The sequence below is a fragment of the Mustelus asterias genome, chromosome 1, assembly GCF_964213995.1.
Source record: "Mustelus asterias chromosome 1, sMusAst1.hap1.1, whole genome shotgun sequence".
Lineage (NCBI taxonomy): Eukaryota > Metazoa > Chordata > Chondrichthyes > Carcharhiniformes > Triakidae > Mustelus > Mustelus asterias.
In genome coordinates this window covers 64221487-64238993 of record NC_135801.1, presented here as the reverse complement: position 1 = coordinate 64238993, position 17507 = coordinate 64221487, and the positions used below count along the sequence as shown (strand labels likewise).

At 42.5% G+C, this 17507-nt stretch overlaps 1 protein-coding gene across 1 annotated transcript in view; it reads right to left on the bottom strand.

The window, feature by feature from the left end:
• The window catches only part of tll1 (tolloid-like 1), a 308946-nt gene that overhangs the window by 44744 nt on the left and 246695 nt on the right, over positions 1-17507 (bottom strand). The window contains exons 14-15 of the mRNA XM_078212332.1: positions 17179-17304; positions 14786-14946 (exon numbers count right to left, since the gene is read on the bottom strand). Coding sequence (XP_078068458.1) covers positions 14786-14946; positions 17179-17304 — 287 coding nt within the window. The remainder of the gene's footprint in view (positions 1-14785; positions 14947-17178; positions 17305-17507) is intronic.

The window sequence follows — 17507 nt, the reverse complement described above, 5'->3', positions numbered from 1 at the left end:
AGAATCAAACAGCAGTGTCACAAGTTGTTAATGTCAGTGAATACACCTTCACATGACTTTTCCTACCGACTACACCACCAACCCCACAAAATATCCATGTATCATAGCTCTATCGCTCACCCATTTGCAGCAGTTCAAGGTAGATCACCTTATCAAGGAAATTAGGGATGGGCAACAACGCTGGCCTTCCCATGAAAGGATATTTTAAAAATTCTCTGCCACTTAGGACTAACGCCAAATATCCAGATACTCCACCTTGTGCTCGCACACTAACTGATCACACAAGTCTCAGAGCTACACCTTGATGCCTTCACATACCTCTCGCTATTCTGTTGTGCAAGCATATCAGCTATATACAGCATGACACGCTTATCTGACATTCTGCCCTCTCACTTGTAGGATAGACTGGCACTCAAAGAGCTGGATGGGTTACACAAACATCTCCATCTCCTGAACCCCATGGAGGAGATGGCTTTCCACATCATGCAATCAATGGCAGCAGAGACAGTGGCATCCAATGTCACAAAGCATACTGAAGATAATGTCAATGTCCTGCCTTGTGCCTCTCCTCAATCCCCAGCTCATCCTCAGCTTGCTATCTGACATGATAAGCAAGCTGCAGATGCTGTGAACATGGAACTTTTTTTTCCAACCCAACCCCACTTCTTTGACACCAATCTCCTTCTGATTTTCTTCTTTCAAACATGCACAAATTAAAACTTGCCCAGTCACTGCAACCCAAAGAGATGGGGCAACAATGCAGCACTAAAGAAGAGGCACATATTGATGCTTACAGAGGAGTAAAGAGACATTTCCTTTATTGTGGAAGAAACAATGCTGTATTTTTGCAAAAATTCTTTATCGAATGTCATGCAAGCGTCCAGTGTTGTCCTTGCCTCTCTGTGGAACATGGCAGAGCTTGCAAGCTCAGCTGGCCCTCCCTTCTATACATTACATGAGATCACTCTCACTGGGCCTAAATGAAATGTTGTAGGTGAACTCAAAGCCCCGTAAGGACACTGTCAGGCAACACCCTGAGAGGGACACACATTTGGACGCCAATGATGCCTCATTTTCTTATCTTAACTGACTGTCCAACCACAGCCACCCTTCCTAACCATGCAGAGGATCCCAAGCCCTTACCACTTTCTGTCTTCCTTTGGATCCCTCTTCTATTTCTCCGTGCCCCTGAACCCAATCCACAAACCCCCTCCTTAAAACTGATTCACCCTTGCCAGCTCAGAGGCTCCTGTAAGCTGTCATTCTTCTGTTTCCCTTCCTCATGCTGTAGAATTAAATAAGAAAAACCACTGATGTTACACACAACTGCATAATGCTAGCTGGTGCACACCACCTTTAAACAAATGTGAACCAGGTGTCAGGAGATTCTCCTGTGCTGCTGACTTTAATTTGCAGGTAGGATGAAATTCAAATACATTTTGCGTTAATGAGGTGCTATTACCAAATCAGGAGGAATAAAATGATTCCTCTCATTGTCCTGCCCGAGGTGCTTATAATACAATTTGGATTTAAAATGGTGGTGACATTGCCAATTCAAAAATGTACTTAGCTCAATGCAAGAAATAAACCAACAAGTTTCCCAAATTAACAAGTAAATTGTTCGGTTTATTGCTAAAACTCACTCAGATAAAGATACATATACACACAGACACATCCACCCCTGTCGCAAACATGCAGATCTTAAAACTTGGCCAAGTAAAAAGTAAAGTCAGAAAAAAATTATTCACGGATTGCCCCGGTGCTTGTTTACTGCTGAAGAGCCACTTTCCATAGTAGCTGCTGGTACTGGAGTTTCTCGATTAGGTTGCCATGCTGCAGTTATGGCTGGTTGATTCACTATTCTCTTGGAGAAAGTGGTGTTGATTTGGAACCTTCCTTTAAGAATTCTCGGTTTGCAGCAATGAGGTTTTCTGGTGTGTTTTTAAACCACAAACCAGCCTTGATGAGAGAGGCTACATTTAAAGAGATAGGGGTTAAGGGTCTTGCCCCTTCTGTCCCTGTGACAGACACACTGCTAGCTCAAAGTCAGTGTATTTCACCCAAGAGCTGGGTCAGTCGACCTCTCTTTGGTTTCAACCTGGGCTTATTTTAGCCACTGTCTCCGAGAGCTCTTTGAAGTAGCTTGTAGCCTTCAAAGTAGCTGCTGCAGAACAGTGTCCTTTTAGAAAAAGTGTTACATTTTGTGTGTGTGACCAGTTAATAACATTATAAGTTTATGTTCTATATAATACTTCTCCATTACAGAGTATTTATGTCATATAAATGTATAACGAATATGAACCTGCCACAGGTCTGCATGAGGTTCAGCATGCCACAAACACACCCTTAATTTTATCTCTGCATTTCCACCCACCATTGGGGAATTGAGACTTTGCAACCCTCTTAATTAAGTCACCCCACATGCCATGTTTCCCACTCTTGCAGGCTCCATAAAATTCTGCCTGTCAGACATTTTACAATAGCAAACATTCTACTTTACTTGAAAGTTGGATGCCTGGCCCTTTAAATAACTCTAGTGCAAGGCACATCTTGCAGTGCAGCACTTGCTCTGTGTCGAGGGGTACGCAAATTTGTTGTCCACACCTGCACAGATGCAATTAAATGTTCTGCCATCACATCAGCTGGTATGCTGCATCACATTAGGATAACACTCCTTCTGAGTGTTCTGGCACATTCAGGGAACATTCATAAAGACACAATTTTCCCAGCAAAGGGCATTCAGCCAGCACTGATGAAATTTGCATTCCATGTCCCTTTCTAATATTATTCCAGTGTAACCATGGTCAGTTTGAATATCACTTAGTTTGTGGTGTGGAAATAGAACATTTGTACAATGAATATTTTTTCCAAACAAATAAGAAAGGAAAAACAGTTTCAGTAGTTGATATATGATATTTCATAATATCCTTTAACATTTTTACCCTGTTGGAACTGAATAGCGTTAATTTGATTTTCTTGGGCACTCAAAATGTGCTTCCCTCTGACACTCATTAGAACTGACGGGCAGCATATTACAAAACTGAATTCTTACATCCGCCTTTAGTTGAATTTGAATTAATTAGTGTTTTGCTGATGTATATGAACTTTACCGATCTTTGTAAGCATTTTATTGGTTTGTGCACCTCTTGTGATCAATATTTCTTTTTCAAAAATATTGCATCTTACAAAAGAACATTTAATTTTTTGAAGTTTAGTCTAGTAAGGGAGGTGTGTTTTTTTTTAAAACGTAAATGTTCTCAACTTCAATTTGAATTTCCATTATTTGCTGCACATGTAACAAGGAAACAAGAGAAAGCAATTCAGTCGAGTTTCAAATCTGCTTTGTGCGTGCTGGCAAATCTCTTCTGAAAAGCTTCTGATCAGGAAAGGTTCTAATCACAACATTGGACTCCATGGCACCTAGTTCTTCAGTGCTACAAGTGTGCTGCAGCCATGCATACACATTGCTGGTGCTTGCCACACCAGATGCTATATTCACACTGACACACAGAGGTGTGCACATAAGGCAGGTCATGATGTCACACTGACTTGATGTCAGTGCTGCCATTTTGGAGCTCAATGCCCCAGCTAACACCCTCTCAACTTTGCACAGCTCAACACCAATTCAACAGCAGAAAGCATCTAATCAATGCTATATAAAGACTGCATCAACAACTTAAGAGGTTAGTTGTTGACTGATTTTTTCTAGCTGTAGCTGCAATTGTAGAAGAGTGATTTAAAGTTCCTGAAGTCTGCAGGGAATGGTGTGGCAGGTGCTGAAGAACTCTGAACTGACATCAAAGAATCAGCACAAATCCTTTGCTCCCAGACTTGGGTGCAGTAGTTTGCATTCCTCTTGGCCTACAGCATCACTCGGATAATCAGCAGAAGGGACACAGCATGGCAAACTGCTGGACAAGGGAGGGGAAAAGACTTCTCAGCAGGAAGCCATATCCACCCAGAATTTTCAGGGAGCATTTAGGCTACCTCAACCTTTATGAGGAACAGTGGGTGGGTGGGAGAGAAGGGGATTCACCAACCTCATCAGATGGCTGGTGGGAGTCTCGATGCCTTGCTGAATGGCGAATCAGCCAAAACTGGGGATTCCCGCTTGGTGTGAGGGCTATCAGGATTCACCCAACCTGCTCCACCAGCCCCGATTGGGTTCCCATCCATAGCAGACTGCTACCCGATTATTATGCAAACCTGTCTAACAGCCCATTCACCAGACCCCGACATTCACCCGCCTCTCCAGCGAGAAATGCACGGGTTGGGTTTTGGTGCTGGTCATGACCAGAGTGGACCTGGCATGCTGGACCCCAAAGGGATTAAAGGAGCCAAGTCCAGTGGTTTTTTACCCCTCTGAAGCTGCCAGGCTGCAGAGAGACAGTCCCCAGGGCCCTCGAGTTTGGGGGCCAGGGATTGACCTTGCCACCCTCCCAACCTCTGAACAGTGGGGCTGGCCAGCGTGAGTCACGGGATGCATGTTTTGGACCCATCAGGTGGGTGAATCCCACCTGACAGACGCTCCCAGCAGCAGCGCGATTCACTTCTGTTTTCACACCAATAGGATAACTTAGCCTGAAAACAGAAGAATCGCCCCCAGTATGTCAGATGTTCCCACTTCACGAGCAATGTTTTTCGTGAAATCTGCCATCTGCTGCAGCCACAAGTGCAACCTCCAGCAGGGTGAGTTCCGCACTGTTCGTGGCTGCAAAGGTAACTGTCACTGTGAACGTCCTTCCAGGCTGGAACAGGCAATATTTGCAACATTTCCCACTTTGCCATCTGTTGTTGCAAAAAGATCACTGAGACTCGGTTATTTCAAGAGAGCTGAATATAGTTCATTCTTTCTTGCCATAGGAAAAGGAGGAGGAGCAAGCACTTAGCTCTGAGAGAATTGCAGGTTTCCCAAGATACAGGGCAATGACCGTCCTGCACATTACTTTGTGGGCACTATTTGCCAATTCTAAAAAATATCACAACATAACAGCATGCTAAAAATTGCCCTTAGTGTGCTGAGATGCGTAGGTTAGAGGGATTAGTGGGTAAATATGTAGGGATATGGGGGTAGGGCCTGGGTGGGATTGTGGTCGGTGCAGACTCGATGGGCCGAATGGCCTCTTTCTGCACTGTAGTGATTCTATGATAAAGTGATTCCATTCCTTCAATGTTCTGCCGGTGTGCAACCATAAGTAACAAGGGTACACATTTGTGTATTTTGACCCTGCAATCTCTGTACGCTGGTTTTCCAGAGTCGTGTCAAAATGGCGGAAGTATTAAAAAGTGTGATTCGTGCCGGTGTAATTGAATGGTGTGATTTTCAAATCCTTTTGCCAATGGAGTAGTGCAGATCACACCAAAGAAGATCGAGAAGTTGATTTTAATATATTTGCATGTCATTATCAGACAATCTCACAGGCTTTTCACCCCTCACAGAATATTCACAAAAGGCACTGGAGTGATGTCGCGCTGGCGCCATTTACAGCAGCTCTGTATAAGTGTGAACCTGGCACCTTTACCTCTGGGAGGGATTTCGGGGACAGATGCTCAGGTGGACATCATCCTAAAGGGTGCTCAAGGCTCTGGGGGCACTGGAGAGGACACAGTGGATGCAGATAAGTGTAAATTGGAGCCAGGGGGATTAGTCACGTGATCTCGGGGGGAGGGGTCACTTGTAGCCCTCAGCTTCCACTCATCTCAGGATGTCACCTGCCTCAATGGGTTACAGTTTTGCCCTTCCACCCCATGCTCCTGATCTATGGGCACCCAGTGCGGAGGGAGACAGGGAAGAAGGAGGATTTCCTCACGAACCTGTTCCTGGGCCTGGCCAAACTTACCATCAACAGCTCCAGGCAAGAGAGTCATCCAACCTCAACATTTGCCCCTCCACCGCGGCTACATTCACAGCCAGGTGCCCCTGCAGAGGGAGCAAGGTCGAGGACTGGAGTGCCTAATCGACCCCTTTAATGACATTTTAGTTTGATGCTTTAAGTTTTATTTGAGATTTGTTTTTGTTGAAGGCAGTATCCCTTTAAGGGACTGCCCTTTTACTTTCTTCTTCAGTTTGTTTGGTTTGGTTTAATTGGTTTATTCAAACGAGTTGGAACTTTAGGCCCCAAGCACTGAAATGCAAAGCTCATATAAGCTTAACATGGCACAGATTACACTGAGGTGAGGGGAAGGTGGGCCCGTAGCTGTTGTGGAAGCAGCACCACAGTTGCTAGAACCTTGTAGGAGCCATTATCAGCACAGGGTCTTCCTCCAAATGATTTGGAAGAAGGTGTAACTGGTGTAATCAGCAAGTTTGCAGATGACACGAAGATGGCTGGAATTGCGGATAGCGAAGAGCATTGTCGGGCAATACAGCAGGATATAGATAGGCTGGAAAATTGGGCGGAGAGGTGGCAGATGGAGTTTAATCCGGATAAATGCGAAGTGATGCATTTTGGAAGAAATAATGTAGGGAGGAGTTATACAATAAATGGCAGAGTCATCAGGAGTATAGAAACACAGAGGGACCTAGGTGTGCAAGTCCACAAATCCTTGAAGGTGGCAACACAGGTGGAGAAGGTGGTGAAGAAGGCATATGGTATGCTTGCCTTTATAGGACGGGGTATAGAGTATAAAAGCTGGAGTCTGATGATGCAGCTGTATAGAACGCTGGTTAGGCCACATTTGGAGTACTGCGTCCAGTTCTGGTCGCCGCACTACCGGAGGGACGTGGAGGCATTGGAGAGAGTGCAGAGAAGGTTTACCAGGATATTGCCTGGTATGGAGGGTCTTAGCTATGAGGAGAGATTGGGTAGACTGGGGTTGTTCTCCTTGGAAAGACGGAGAATGAGGGGAGATCTAATAGAGGTGTACAAGATTATGAAGGGTATAGATAGGGTGAACAGTGGGAAGCTTTTTCCCAGGTCGGAGGTGACGATCACGAGGGGTCACGGGCTCAAGCTGAGAGGGGCGAAGTATAACTGAGACATCAGAGGGATGTTTTTTTACACAGAGGGTGGTGGGGGCCTGGAATGCGCTGCCAAGTAGGGTGGTGGAGGCAGGCACGCTGACATTGTTTAAGACTTACCTGGATAGTCACATGAGCAGCCTGGGAATGGAGGGATACAAACGATTGGTCTAGTTGGACCAAGGAGCGGCACGGGCTTGGAGGGCCGAAGGGCCTGTTTCCTGTGCTGTACTGTTCTTTGTGCTTTGTTCTCCTCCCCAGTCAGCTCAAATGCTCTCTCCTCATAGGGCATGTGAGTTATGAGCTCTGACATGACTTAAACGCTGTGCCCACTTCACCTGTTTTGGACTTGGTCCTGCAAGCAGATTGATAGGGAGAAGTGTTGGTGGGATTCCTGCCAGTTCAGATGGTGATAAGGTGTGGCATGCGCGGGGCTTGGGTGGGAGCTGGAGTGCGAGGAGCATAGAAGCTAATGAGGAGGGAACTTGGTGATTGGAGAGGTTGGGGGTGGGGGGAGGGGGAGGAGGAGAGAGAGAGGGCCTCATGATAGGTGTTGGCAAACCCCAGATTGGTGGGAGAGAGATCAACGTGGAGGTGCGAGGGATGTGAGGGGAAACCCAACAGGAGTCTGGAGGAAGCGCACTTATCCTGACCACGTGAAAATGATCATTCATCTTCTTACGGCACTGCTGCTCCATCCTCTTCTGTAGTGGAATTTGAGTGAGGGCTTCCTGCTTCCTTTTGAATAGATGACATCTTTCCTCCTCTCTGCCATCGGCACCAAGATATCCAGTGTAGTGTTGAAAAACATTGGAACCCGCCTTTGCCATCTTGTGCCATTCTTCTGTCTTTTCCAGTTCAGAGTTAATTGACTTGAAGTACCTACTCTGGTACAACGCGCCTCCCCTTTAAGATATCCAGGCTTAACTCATTCTAACCAGCTTAGTGCTGGCAACATGGTATAAATATTCAAATTAGAAATCAGCATGAGGTTGGAAACAATGCAAACTTCACAATCTAATCCTATCCAATTTCACAGTCTTCATCTTTGGTGAAGCCTCACCTCATACAAGAAATATCTATTACTGGACCGCAGTATGACACTGTAGCAATAAATGTTATTTTACAATATCCAAAGTATTCAGACAAAATATGCGATGAATACTAGGCATCAGTCTCTGAATTGTAAAATTTAGTTAAAGATAAAGGAAACAGACCTTTCTGAGATTTGAAACAAACATATGCAGAAATGCAATCTATCCTTTCTTGTAGTCAGACATCAATAATTACATCATCCCTGCTTGCTCTCAATTCTTCAAGCTACCAGATATGAAATAACAGGGAGACGAATGATGAAGTGGTAGATAAATAAAGCAGGCACCTACTTAAAATATTTGTGGGTGTAAGTAAAAATGGGTGTAGAAAATAAATTAGCTGTAATAGGTGTCAAGCAGCTTGAGTGAAGGATGAACCATTTCCTTTGTAACAATGTAACATACAAATGTAAGTGCATTACTTATCTATACAATTATTTCCTTTGTTGTGACCTGAAGGGGCTTGATAAGGTGGACACAGAGATTGCTTCCATTGGTTGTGGAATCTAATACACAGGGGCACAGTCTCAGGATAAGTGGCTGATCATTTTGGCCTGAGATGAGAAGAACTTTCTTCTTTCAAAGAGTTGGAATTCTTTACCCAAGAGGGTTGTGGATGCTTCATCATTGAATACGTTGAAGGCTGGGATGGAGAGATTTTTAGTCTCTCAGGGAATTAAGGGATATGGGAAGTGGACAGAAAAAGAGTTCAAGCCCAAGATCAGTCATGATCATATTGAATAGCAGAGCAGCTTTGATGAGCCATGTGGTCTACTCCTGCCCCTATTTCTTATGTTCTTGTGAGTGCAGTGTTTATGTTACAGTTGCTGTATGTGTATTTGCATTATCTCATTGGCCAGTGCTTAAGCATCTGTTATTCTCCTTTCCAACTGGCTATTTTTAATATATTATTCAATAATTGCAAGAAACAGTTTCCTTCAAACTTTCACTCTAATCTTACTGTAATCTAGCAAAATAAGTTAAAAATGTAACCTCAATGACAATTTGTCAACTATCCCACTATAATCTCACGAAAAGATCTACATTGCAATCATAAATTCAGCTCAGGGTGAGAATTTGATGTTCACCTGCTGGCAGGTTTGCAGATAGTAGGAAGGGCCTTATAAGCAGGTTCCTGTGCATCCCAACTTCTCTGCAATTTTACTGAAAGCACTCCCATCCCCACACGACCCTTGCGCCATTTAAGACCTTTAAGTGACTAATTAGGGACCACATAAGGCCTGTTTCCAACCTAGTTTTAATTTTTAGGATGGTGGGTGGAGTTCAGGAACAGAGGGTAACCTGGAAAGTGACCCTGCTCAGGCGGGTGTGGGGAAAAAGTGGGAGAGGGGTATCTCTATCAACAACTTCCTTTCAACATTGGGTGTGCCCACCTCCACAAGGTCTGGCTCCTGCAGGTGCTCACAACCCACCCATCCCCCCATTCAACCTCTCCAACAACACATCCACCCCACCTCGACCTAACTTACAGACCTGACCCCTCCTTCCAGCCCGGAGATGCCACATGTACCTGGCCCTCGTCTCCTGGGACTGTGGGGACTGCTTGTAGTCACATTCCCCTGCACTGCAGCTTCTGGCATTGCTGAGACTAGAAAGCTGCTGGCCATTCTGATTGAAAATTGCAGCAAAGTTGAAGAACCAAGCACCCAGTCCCACCACAACCTTTTGTGAAGCCAGTGGAGGAGAGAGCTAAGTTTGAAGTCCACCAGGTCTTATGACAGAGTGTACAGGCGGGATAGGGTGGGAAATCTCTTTACAGTCCCCTTGGGCTGCTTGGATCATACCTACCTCTCCATCTGGCTCCAATGACGATCTTTGCTGAGAACTGGATGCAGTCCCAGCAGTGGCCACCACTCCCAGTGGCGCTGCTAGGACCCAGAGAGCTTTGGCTATCTGATTGGCCAGCTCTTGGAAGTGGCACTTCTTCCTCAAATGGGAGTAGAAGCTCCACTTTGAACCACTTGAATGTCCTTCTGAACATTAAACTCCCAATATGTGCGGGTTCGGTTGATTGGCCATGCTAAATTGGCCCTTAGTGTCAGGAGGACTAGCAGGCTAAATATGTGGGGTTCTGGGGTAGGGCCTGGGTGGGATTGCTGTCGGTGCAGGCTCCATGGGCTAAATGGCCTCCTTCTATACTGAAGGGATTTTATGATTTATTATTTATAAATGGATGCGAGCCACTGGAGGCAGCTTCGCTATTAACCTTTTCATCAAAAGGTGCTGGGAACTCCAGCGAATCAAAATCCTGTCACACCATGATGGATAGGCTGAGGAAGCTGTACCGATTTTTGTTTGTCCATCTATCTAAATGAAAGTGTACTTCATTTCAAATGAAAACATGAGAAAAACAATACACTTAATCAAATAATAATCTTTAAATTATACCACAGATGTACCTCACATGAAAAACATGTACTGCAGGTTTTCATTTGGATTAAATTTATAATCACACCATCTGTCCAAAGTTGTGGCTTATGTACTGAAGCTATTCAATGTATTATATTTCCTTGCATTTACACTTTTTACACAATTGGGCCTTTCATCCTGACCTCACTATGATTTATCTGTGATTAACTTCGATACTTACAGTTATGATGGAGATGCTGCGGTTTACTCACAAACAAAAATCCTTTGCCAAACGACTGCAATTAAATATTGTCAAGAAATCCATCACTTTAGCGTGAAATCATTAGTACACAGAATTCTTCCCCTGAACCCCTCAAAGTAGTTACATCTCTTCTCAAATTCAGAAGCCTGCTGAAAATTCACCCCTTCTGTCACTTGCTTTGATTCTTCCACCAACTCCTGCTCAGAATTAAAACCTCTTTTCATGCGTCTTGAAATATTTTGCTATGATAATGACACTTTTATTCCTGCTGTTAGTCGAATCAGACCTCTTAGTGAGGTAATATTCAATGGCTTGGTATTTGGACGATTTGCAACAGATGTAATCAGCATCACTAGTTTGTCAGTTCAAGGTGGCCTTGAAGTTAAATACCATTCTCCCCAGGTTCAATTAATAGTAGTGTGATTCCATTGTCAAGGCTAAATATAATTGATTTGGGGAATAAAACTATTTATTTTGTTAATTATATTGGGGTACCTTGAATTGAAGCTTAATTACAAACAAAATGGCAATTTGACTGCTGAGCAATTGATGTCCCCCTGGATTGCTGACAGTTCAAAAATTTAAGGATCAAGAATATTCCAAAACGTTTGAAAGAATTGTTCAAAACAGGAATACTTGATGCTTAGACCTATTTGGGTAATGATATCTGTGACCATATTGCACTTTATGAATCTTAAAAAGAACTCAACTTCAACTTGAAGATTTCAATTACTTTAGATGAAAGGTGGGAAAAAAGAAAAAGCATGGAAGATTGGAAATGGACACATTCGTGGCCAACTTCATGGAGAGAGTCCAAGATCCAAAATTGTCTCAGTAAGGAAAGAAAAGGGAAAAACAAGCTTGTGTTCTGTTTACTGAATGGTTTCAAATGAAACATCTAGGTATGTTCAGTGAAGATAATGAGTGCACACTTCTGAATTGTGCCCCTTAATAGAACAGCCTGTTGTTGGTCTTATGCATGATGACTTGGCATTATGGAAAGAATATGCTTGAATTACATAATGTCTTCAGAAGAGAAGGGAAAAAATTGGGAAAAGTGCATGGCAGGTCAACAGATATGATGACTGTGATTAGAAAGTCAGTAATCAATTTTTGGTGGTTGACTTCTAGCACCTACATTATAATAGTGCATATATGAGCTCTCCACAAACTCACTGACCCGTGCACTTAATATGCTGTATAGAGAAATTACCTTGGCAAAATATAATTTCATTTCTAAAATAAACTGAAATTTATTATGTAAATACCATTCCTTTTACCAGTGCTTTATACTCAATTAATGTGCTTAATTTATATTGCTCCTTGAACAGGCTTGAATTTTACAGTCAGCATGCAAATGCTGCATGCATTGTCAACGGCTGCAAAGATTTTCCTGACCCGACGTCACTGCCCATTTCTTCCAGATCTTTCTGATCAAGGGAAGTTGCACAGAACTGTTCCAAGTCTCCACCCTGAGCTCAGGAGGTAAACATGGAGGGTCCCAGGCAGCAGGAATCTCCCATCGGATTTTTAAATTCCCGGGGAAATTCCTCATGGGGCCACATCTCATGATTTCTGCAGAGTCCTGATTTCTGCAGGGTCCCAACGTGCACCGTCCATTGTACATCTGGACTTGAATGATCTAGAGACTGGAAGAATAGGGTCATTCAGTATATGTGCAGAACCCATCACACATGGACCATCAGAATGCTTCATGATATGACAGTCCCAGCAGAGAGTGGCATTCACTGGGGACACATTTCACAAAGTGGAGTGTACACGATTCACAATTTTCCATCGATTTATTTTTGGACAGAAAAATCAAGGATGGTGCACTTGAGTTCCCAAGGTGTATTTTCTATGATTCACAGTCATCACAGCGAACACCAAATCATGGAATCATCGCTTTTAATGAAAGGGACAACTTATCCATAAGACGTAGGAGCAGAACAAGCCACTTGGCCCATTGAGTCTGCTCTGCCATTCCATAAGATTATGACTGATCAGATATAATCCTCAATTCCACTTTCTCACCTTATCCCCATAACACTTGATTCCCTCACTGATTAAAAATTTGTCCATTTCAGCCTTGTATATACTTAACAACCCAATCTCTACAGCTCTTTGTGGTAAAGAGTTCTACAGATTCAATAACCTCTGAGAGAAGACATTCCTTCTCATCTCTGTCTTAAATGGGCAACCCCTTACTCTGAGATTATGCCCTCTGGTCCTGGACTCTCTCACAAGGGAAAACAATATTTCAGTATCTACTCTGTCAAACCCCATGATTCCTATATGTCTCAATAAAGTCGCCTCTCATTCTTCTAAACTCTAATGAGTACAGGCCCAACCTACTTAACCTCTCCTCATAAGAAAATCTCTCCATACCTGGGATCAACCTAGCGAATCTTCTCTGGACTGCTTCCAATGCCAGTATATTTTTTCTCAGATAAGGGGACCAAATCTTTTTCCAGTATTAACATTATTGATTAATTTGTCATTTAATACAATTTATTCTACAATTTATTCTAAAACCAGTCAGTGGCATTCTTCAATGTGCTGTACAGCTATAATCATTATGAAACCATCATGGTAATAAAGCAGAAAGCAGGACTAACAATGTTATTGTGTGAAGGTGTTAGCACCATTGAGATTGCTAACAGTGTGCCATTAAACAAAGAGTAGATCAAATCCAGATTATTTGCCAGGACTGAGCTAAGACCATTTCTGCAAGAACAGAAAAATGGAAGCTCTAAAGGCCTTGGCAGGTTTACTTAGCTTTTGAAGTATGACTAAATTGGAAAGAAAAAGAAGAAATTACATTAATACAACACCTTTCATGATCTCAGGGCATCCTCAAATGCTTTATAGCCAATGAATTGCCTTTGAAGTGTAATTACTGTCGTTTTGTAGGCAAACAATTTGTACTCGGCAAGCTCTCACACACACCCCTAAAATGAATAATTAATCTGTTTATTGGTAATGTTGAGGGCGGGATAATTGTTAGTTAGACTTCCGTGTTTTTCCTTGAATGATATTGTTCCATCCTTTACATCAATCCAGACAGTATTTCCAGCAGTGCAGCACTCCCTCAAGAATATAACAAATTGTATTTAGAATCTGAAGCATGGTTTGACCACAATCTTCTGGCTTTAAAAGCAAGATTAGTACTTTTAGGCCAAAGCTGACAGATGGTCTATTCTCATACTAGAAATCACTAGCACATGGCATTAGGACTTTTCTCATTGTATTTTGATACTTCTTGCCCAGACTGTTGTGTGGGTGACCTCTTGATCTCAAGGCAAAGGATAAGCTATTAAGATTTCTTTATTGCATTCTCTGTCAGATAATCATAGAGCAGCACTGACAGTAACTGTGGACAATCCATAAATCACCCCCTCCTCCTAAGATAAGGAAAGAACTGTATGGTTCTGGAATGCTATAGAATACCAGAACGAACAGGGAAAACTTGATACATTTTTAACTTTTAAAAAAAAAATCAAAGTTGCCTGTAACCTATGTTAAATCAAAGACCAGTCATAGGGAGACCACAGAAATCTCTCTCATTGGCTCAGGGCTACAAAGGTGTGAGCTTTTTCCAAAATTACTCCTGTTGATTTCACTACAATACTCGTAGGCATTGCTAATTTGTAATATATTTGATCAGCACCAAGATTCTTAACAAATGTAGAGGGATCCAAACTCATTGATCTGGATTTTCCCAAAGACTGCCTGAAATAGATATTGACATATTTCAGACACACTCAAGAGACATGTGCTGTTTGTGCCAAGTTTCCATAAACAGCTAATTTGCTTAACTCAACACTCAGATAAATCTGAGTCCAGTTCACACATTTCAGAAACAATTGGTTATCTAGTCGTCCTCGTCATCACTGTCACATTTTGTACCATTATCTTATTTACGATATTACATTGGTGTAGCATATTAAAAAAACTTATGATGTTCCATAAGCACAGATTGCAATGTATTTATACATTTTCAAAATAAAATTGCTTCATCAGCTCATGTCTGTTATTTGGATTTAGTTAAAATTAGGATTTTTCATTTTGTGATTTGGTAATTTTTAAGCTACTTACATCATTGCCTTCTAATTCGAAAAATTCAAACTGCATAGAGATTCTGTATTGGGTAGGGGCCACAACTTGCCAAACACAGTTCTTATTCGGAGGATATTCTTTAGGCCAACCTGGTGTGGTGATTGTTCCATTTAGCTTTGACAAGAGTCCTCCACAGGCAGCTAAAATTAAAACATTAGGTTTAATTATAAATTTGAATTTCTATATAACAGAATTAGTTTAAATATAACTGCTAGCCTGAAACATCAGACATGTATTCAACCAGCCTGATAGCATGTCACTAATTATGAAATAAGTGTGCAGTATAAATTATCTTTGACACAATTCAACATGATTTCATGTGATAATTTGATCAAGGCTTTGATAGTTTAAATGCTTCTGTGGGTAGAGAGAAAGCCAGTGGGGCTAGTTTTTGGTTGGTCTCGTAAAGAGCCTGCATAGGCATGATGGCTTGAATGGCCATCTTCAGTACTGTAAATCTCTGAAATAAATGAAACACTTGGTATGATACCAAGTCAGACAGATTGTGAAAATGCCGCATTCAATTCTTGGTGTATTAACTGATTACATCTGGGGCAGTAACGGAGGTACTTTAGCTTGCATGAGTGTTCCTGAGATAGGAAGTAGAAATCAGTGGGCTGAGTTACTCTCCAACGACCATTGCTCTAGGTGTAGCAGCATTTGTAGAAATTAGCTGTGATGCCCTATGATGGAACTGCCAACAACACCCTCTGCTCAGGACCACATGTGAACAGTGGTTATTTGGGTAAAGCATAAGATGCATTCTGGGCAGTCCTGTATTACCTCCACAGCCTCAAGGACAGGCAGAGGCACACTGCTCAGCAAAATTTAACCCTCTATCTCACTATCAGTCACTGTCTTCAGAACAGAAGGGTTTATGGGGTGATTGACTTAAATTTAGAGGCTTTCCCATGTCTAGTCACACATGATGTGGAGATGCCGGCGTTGGACTGGGGTGGGCACAGTAAGAAGTCTCACAACATCAGGTTAAAGTCCAACAGGTTTAATTGGTACCACAAGCTTTCGGAGCACTGCTCCTTCATCAGGTGAGTAGACTTTAACCTGGTGTTGTGAGACTCCTTACAGTCACATATGAGGCAGCCAAAACACATGCTTATGTCTGTTTTCATGGCTATTTTTGTCTGGAACAGGTTCCCAACCTGTCAACAGGGATTATAACTTGAAGGGCGCCATACCACATCAAGCACAGCTGACCATGAGACCCACCCACTCTTACCACCTGCCACAGGCACACCAGAAGGATTTACAAGTTCACAATCAACCTGTTTTGGCCACACTATGAACACAACTTCCATGGCCACCAAGTCCTGGAGTGGAATCAAACCAGAGCTTCTGGCTCAGAGGCAAGGACGTAACCTCCTCTTAAGCAGAGATAACTGGCATAAAAATTAGAACTGGTTAAAATTAAACTGATTAATCTTGTGCTTGCATGGCAAAACGTGGAAATAAATAAGCATATAAAGACTAATGTTCAAGTGAACCTTTAGTGTGCTAAACAAAATACTTTGGCTCATAATTTTTCTATAGCTGCCACGAATGGTATTCTATTATCAGCAGGGAGTAGCTACAGATGTGAGAAGCAGCTGTCCTGCCAATTGTTATTCCCTTCTGAGGAGGAAGCTTCTATGTCAGATGATAAGCTAAATTTTAATCCTCGAGAAAGATAGCAGGAATTCCTTGTTTAGCCCAGTTGACTCTGGAGAAAGTGCCCACAAAGATGGGATTTTCATTCCTGGGGACAGGTGCAGGCTGTAACATAGGCCAGCTGACCGGAGAAAAAGTTCAGAGGCAGCCACAAGGCTGACTACTGGAGATCCATCTTTGTGGGATTTAGTCCAGTACAATAAAAACAGAAAGGCCTTCTACCAGCCCTCACCCCTCAACGCCCTTACTCCAAACACACTCCCCATGCAACCTCATGCCATCCACCTACTTCTTATGTTCCTTCATGCTCACTGCATGCCAAGGTATGCACCCCCACCAACTCTCTATAGCCCCTTCTCTCCTCCATGCCAAGGTATGCCCCCATCCACTCGCTATGACCCCTCATTTGCCCCATTTCCACTTTCCTTTTTAAAAATGCTACTTTTTTATTGTAGGCCAATAATAGTGTCAATCATGCAGTCCCTTTAAAGTATCAATGGCAGACACTGAAAACATTTTTTATCTTGTTTAAATAAACAATGTGTAATTAACAGCTCTGGCACTCTAAAACATGCTAGAAATTAATCAATCTTTTCCTTGGGGCTCAGGTGTTTAAGTACTCTAATGGATGTCTGTGCTGTCAATCTGCAGTATGAAAATTTGAACCCTCATTAAGTTATCTTATACCCTTATTTTGTCACTTTTACCTTCACAACTTTTCTTGTCTGCTGCAAGTTCATACCCTGGATCACAGGTACACTTATAACTGCCCAAAGTGTTCACACATTGCTGCTCACAACCTCCATTGTCATGTCTGGCACATTCATCCTCTTCTGTGGAAATAGTAAAGAAATGAAAAATAGATGTTAGCAGCCTATCTTTCTATGTTTATCTTTTTGGATAGGATGGTTGTTGTTACTTTTTTCTTTGAGGACCAGTTCAGTAGATGGAATACATATCTGATAAATTATGCAGAGCAGTGGATGTATTTCTTGAATGATAATAAAGCCTGCGTGAAGAATATAGCAATTACCAT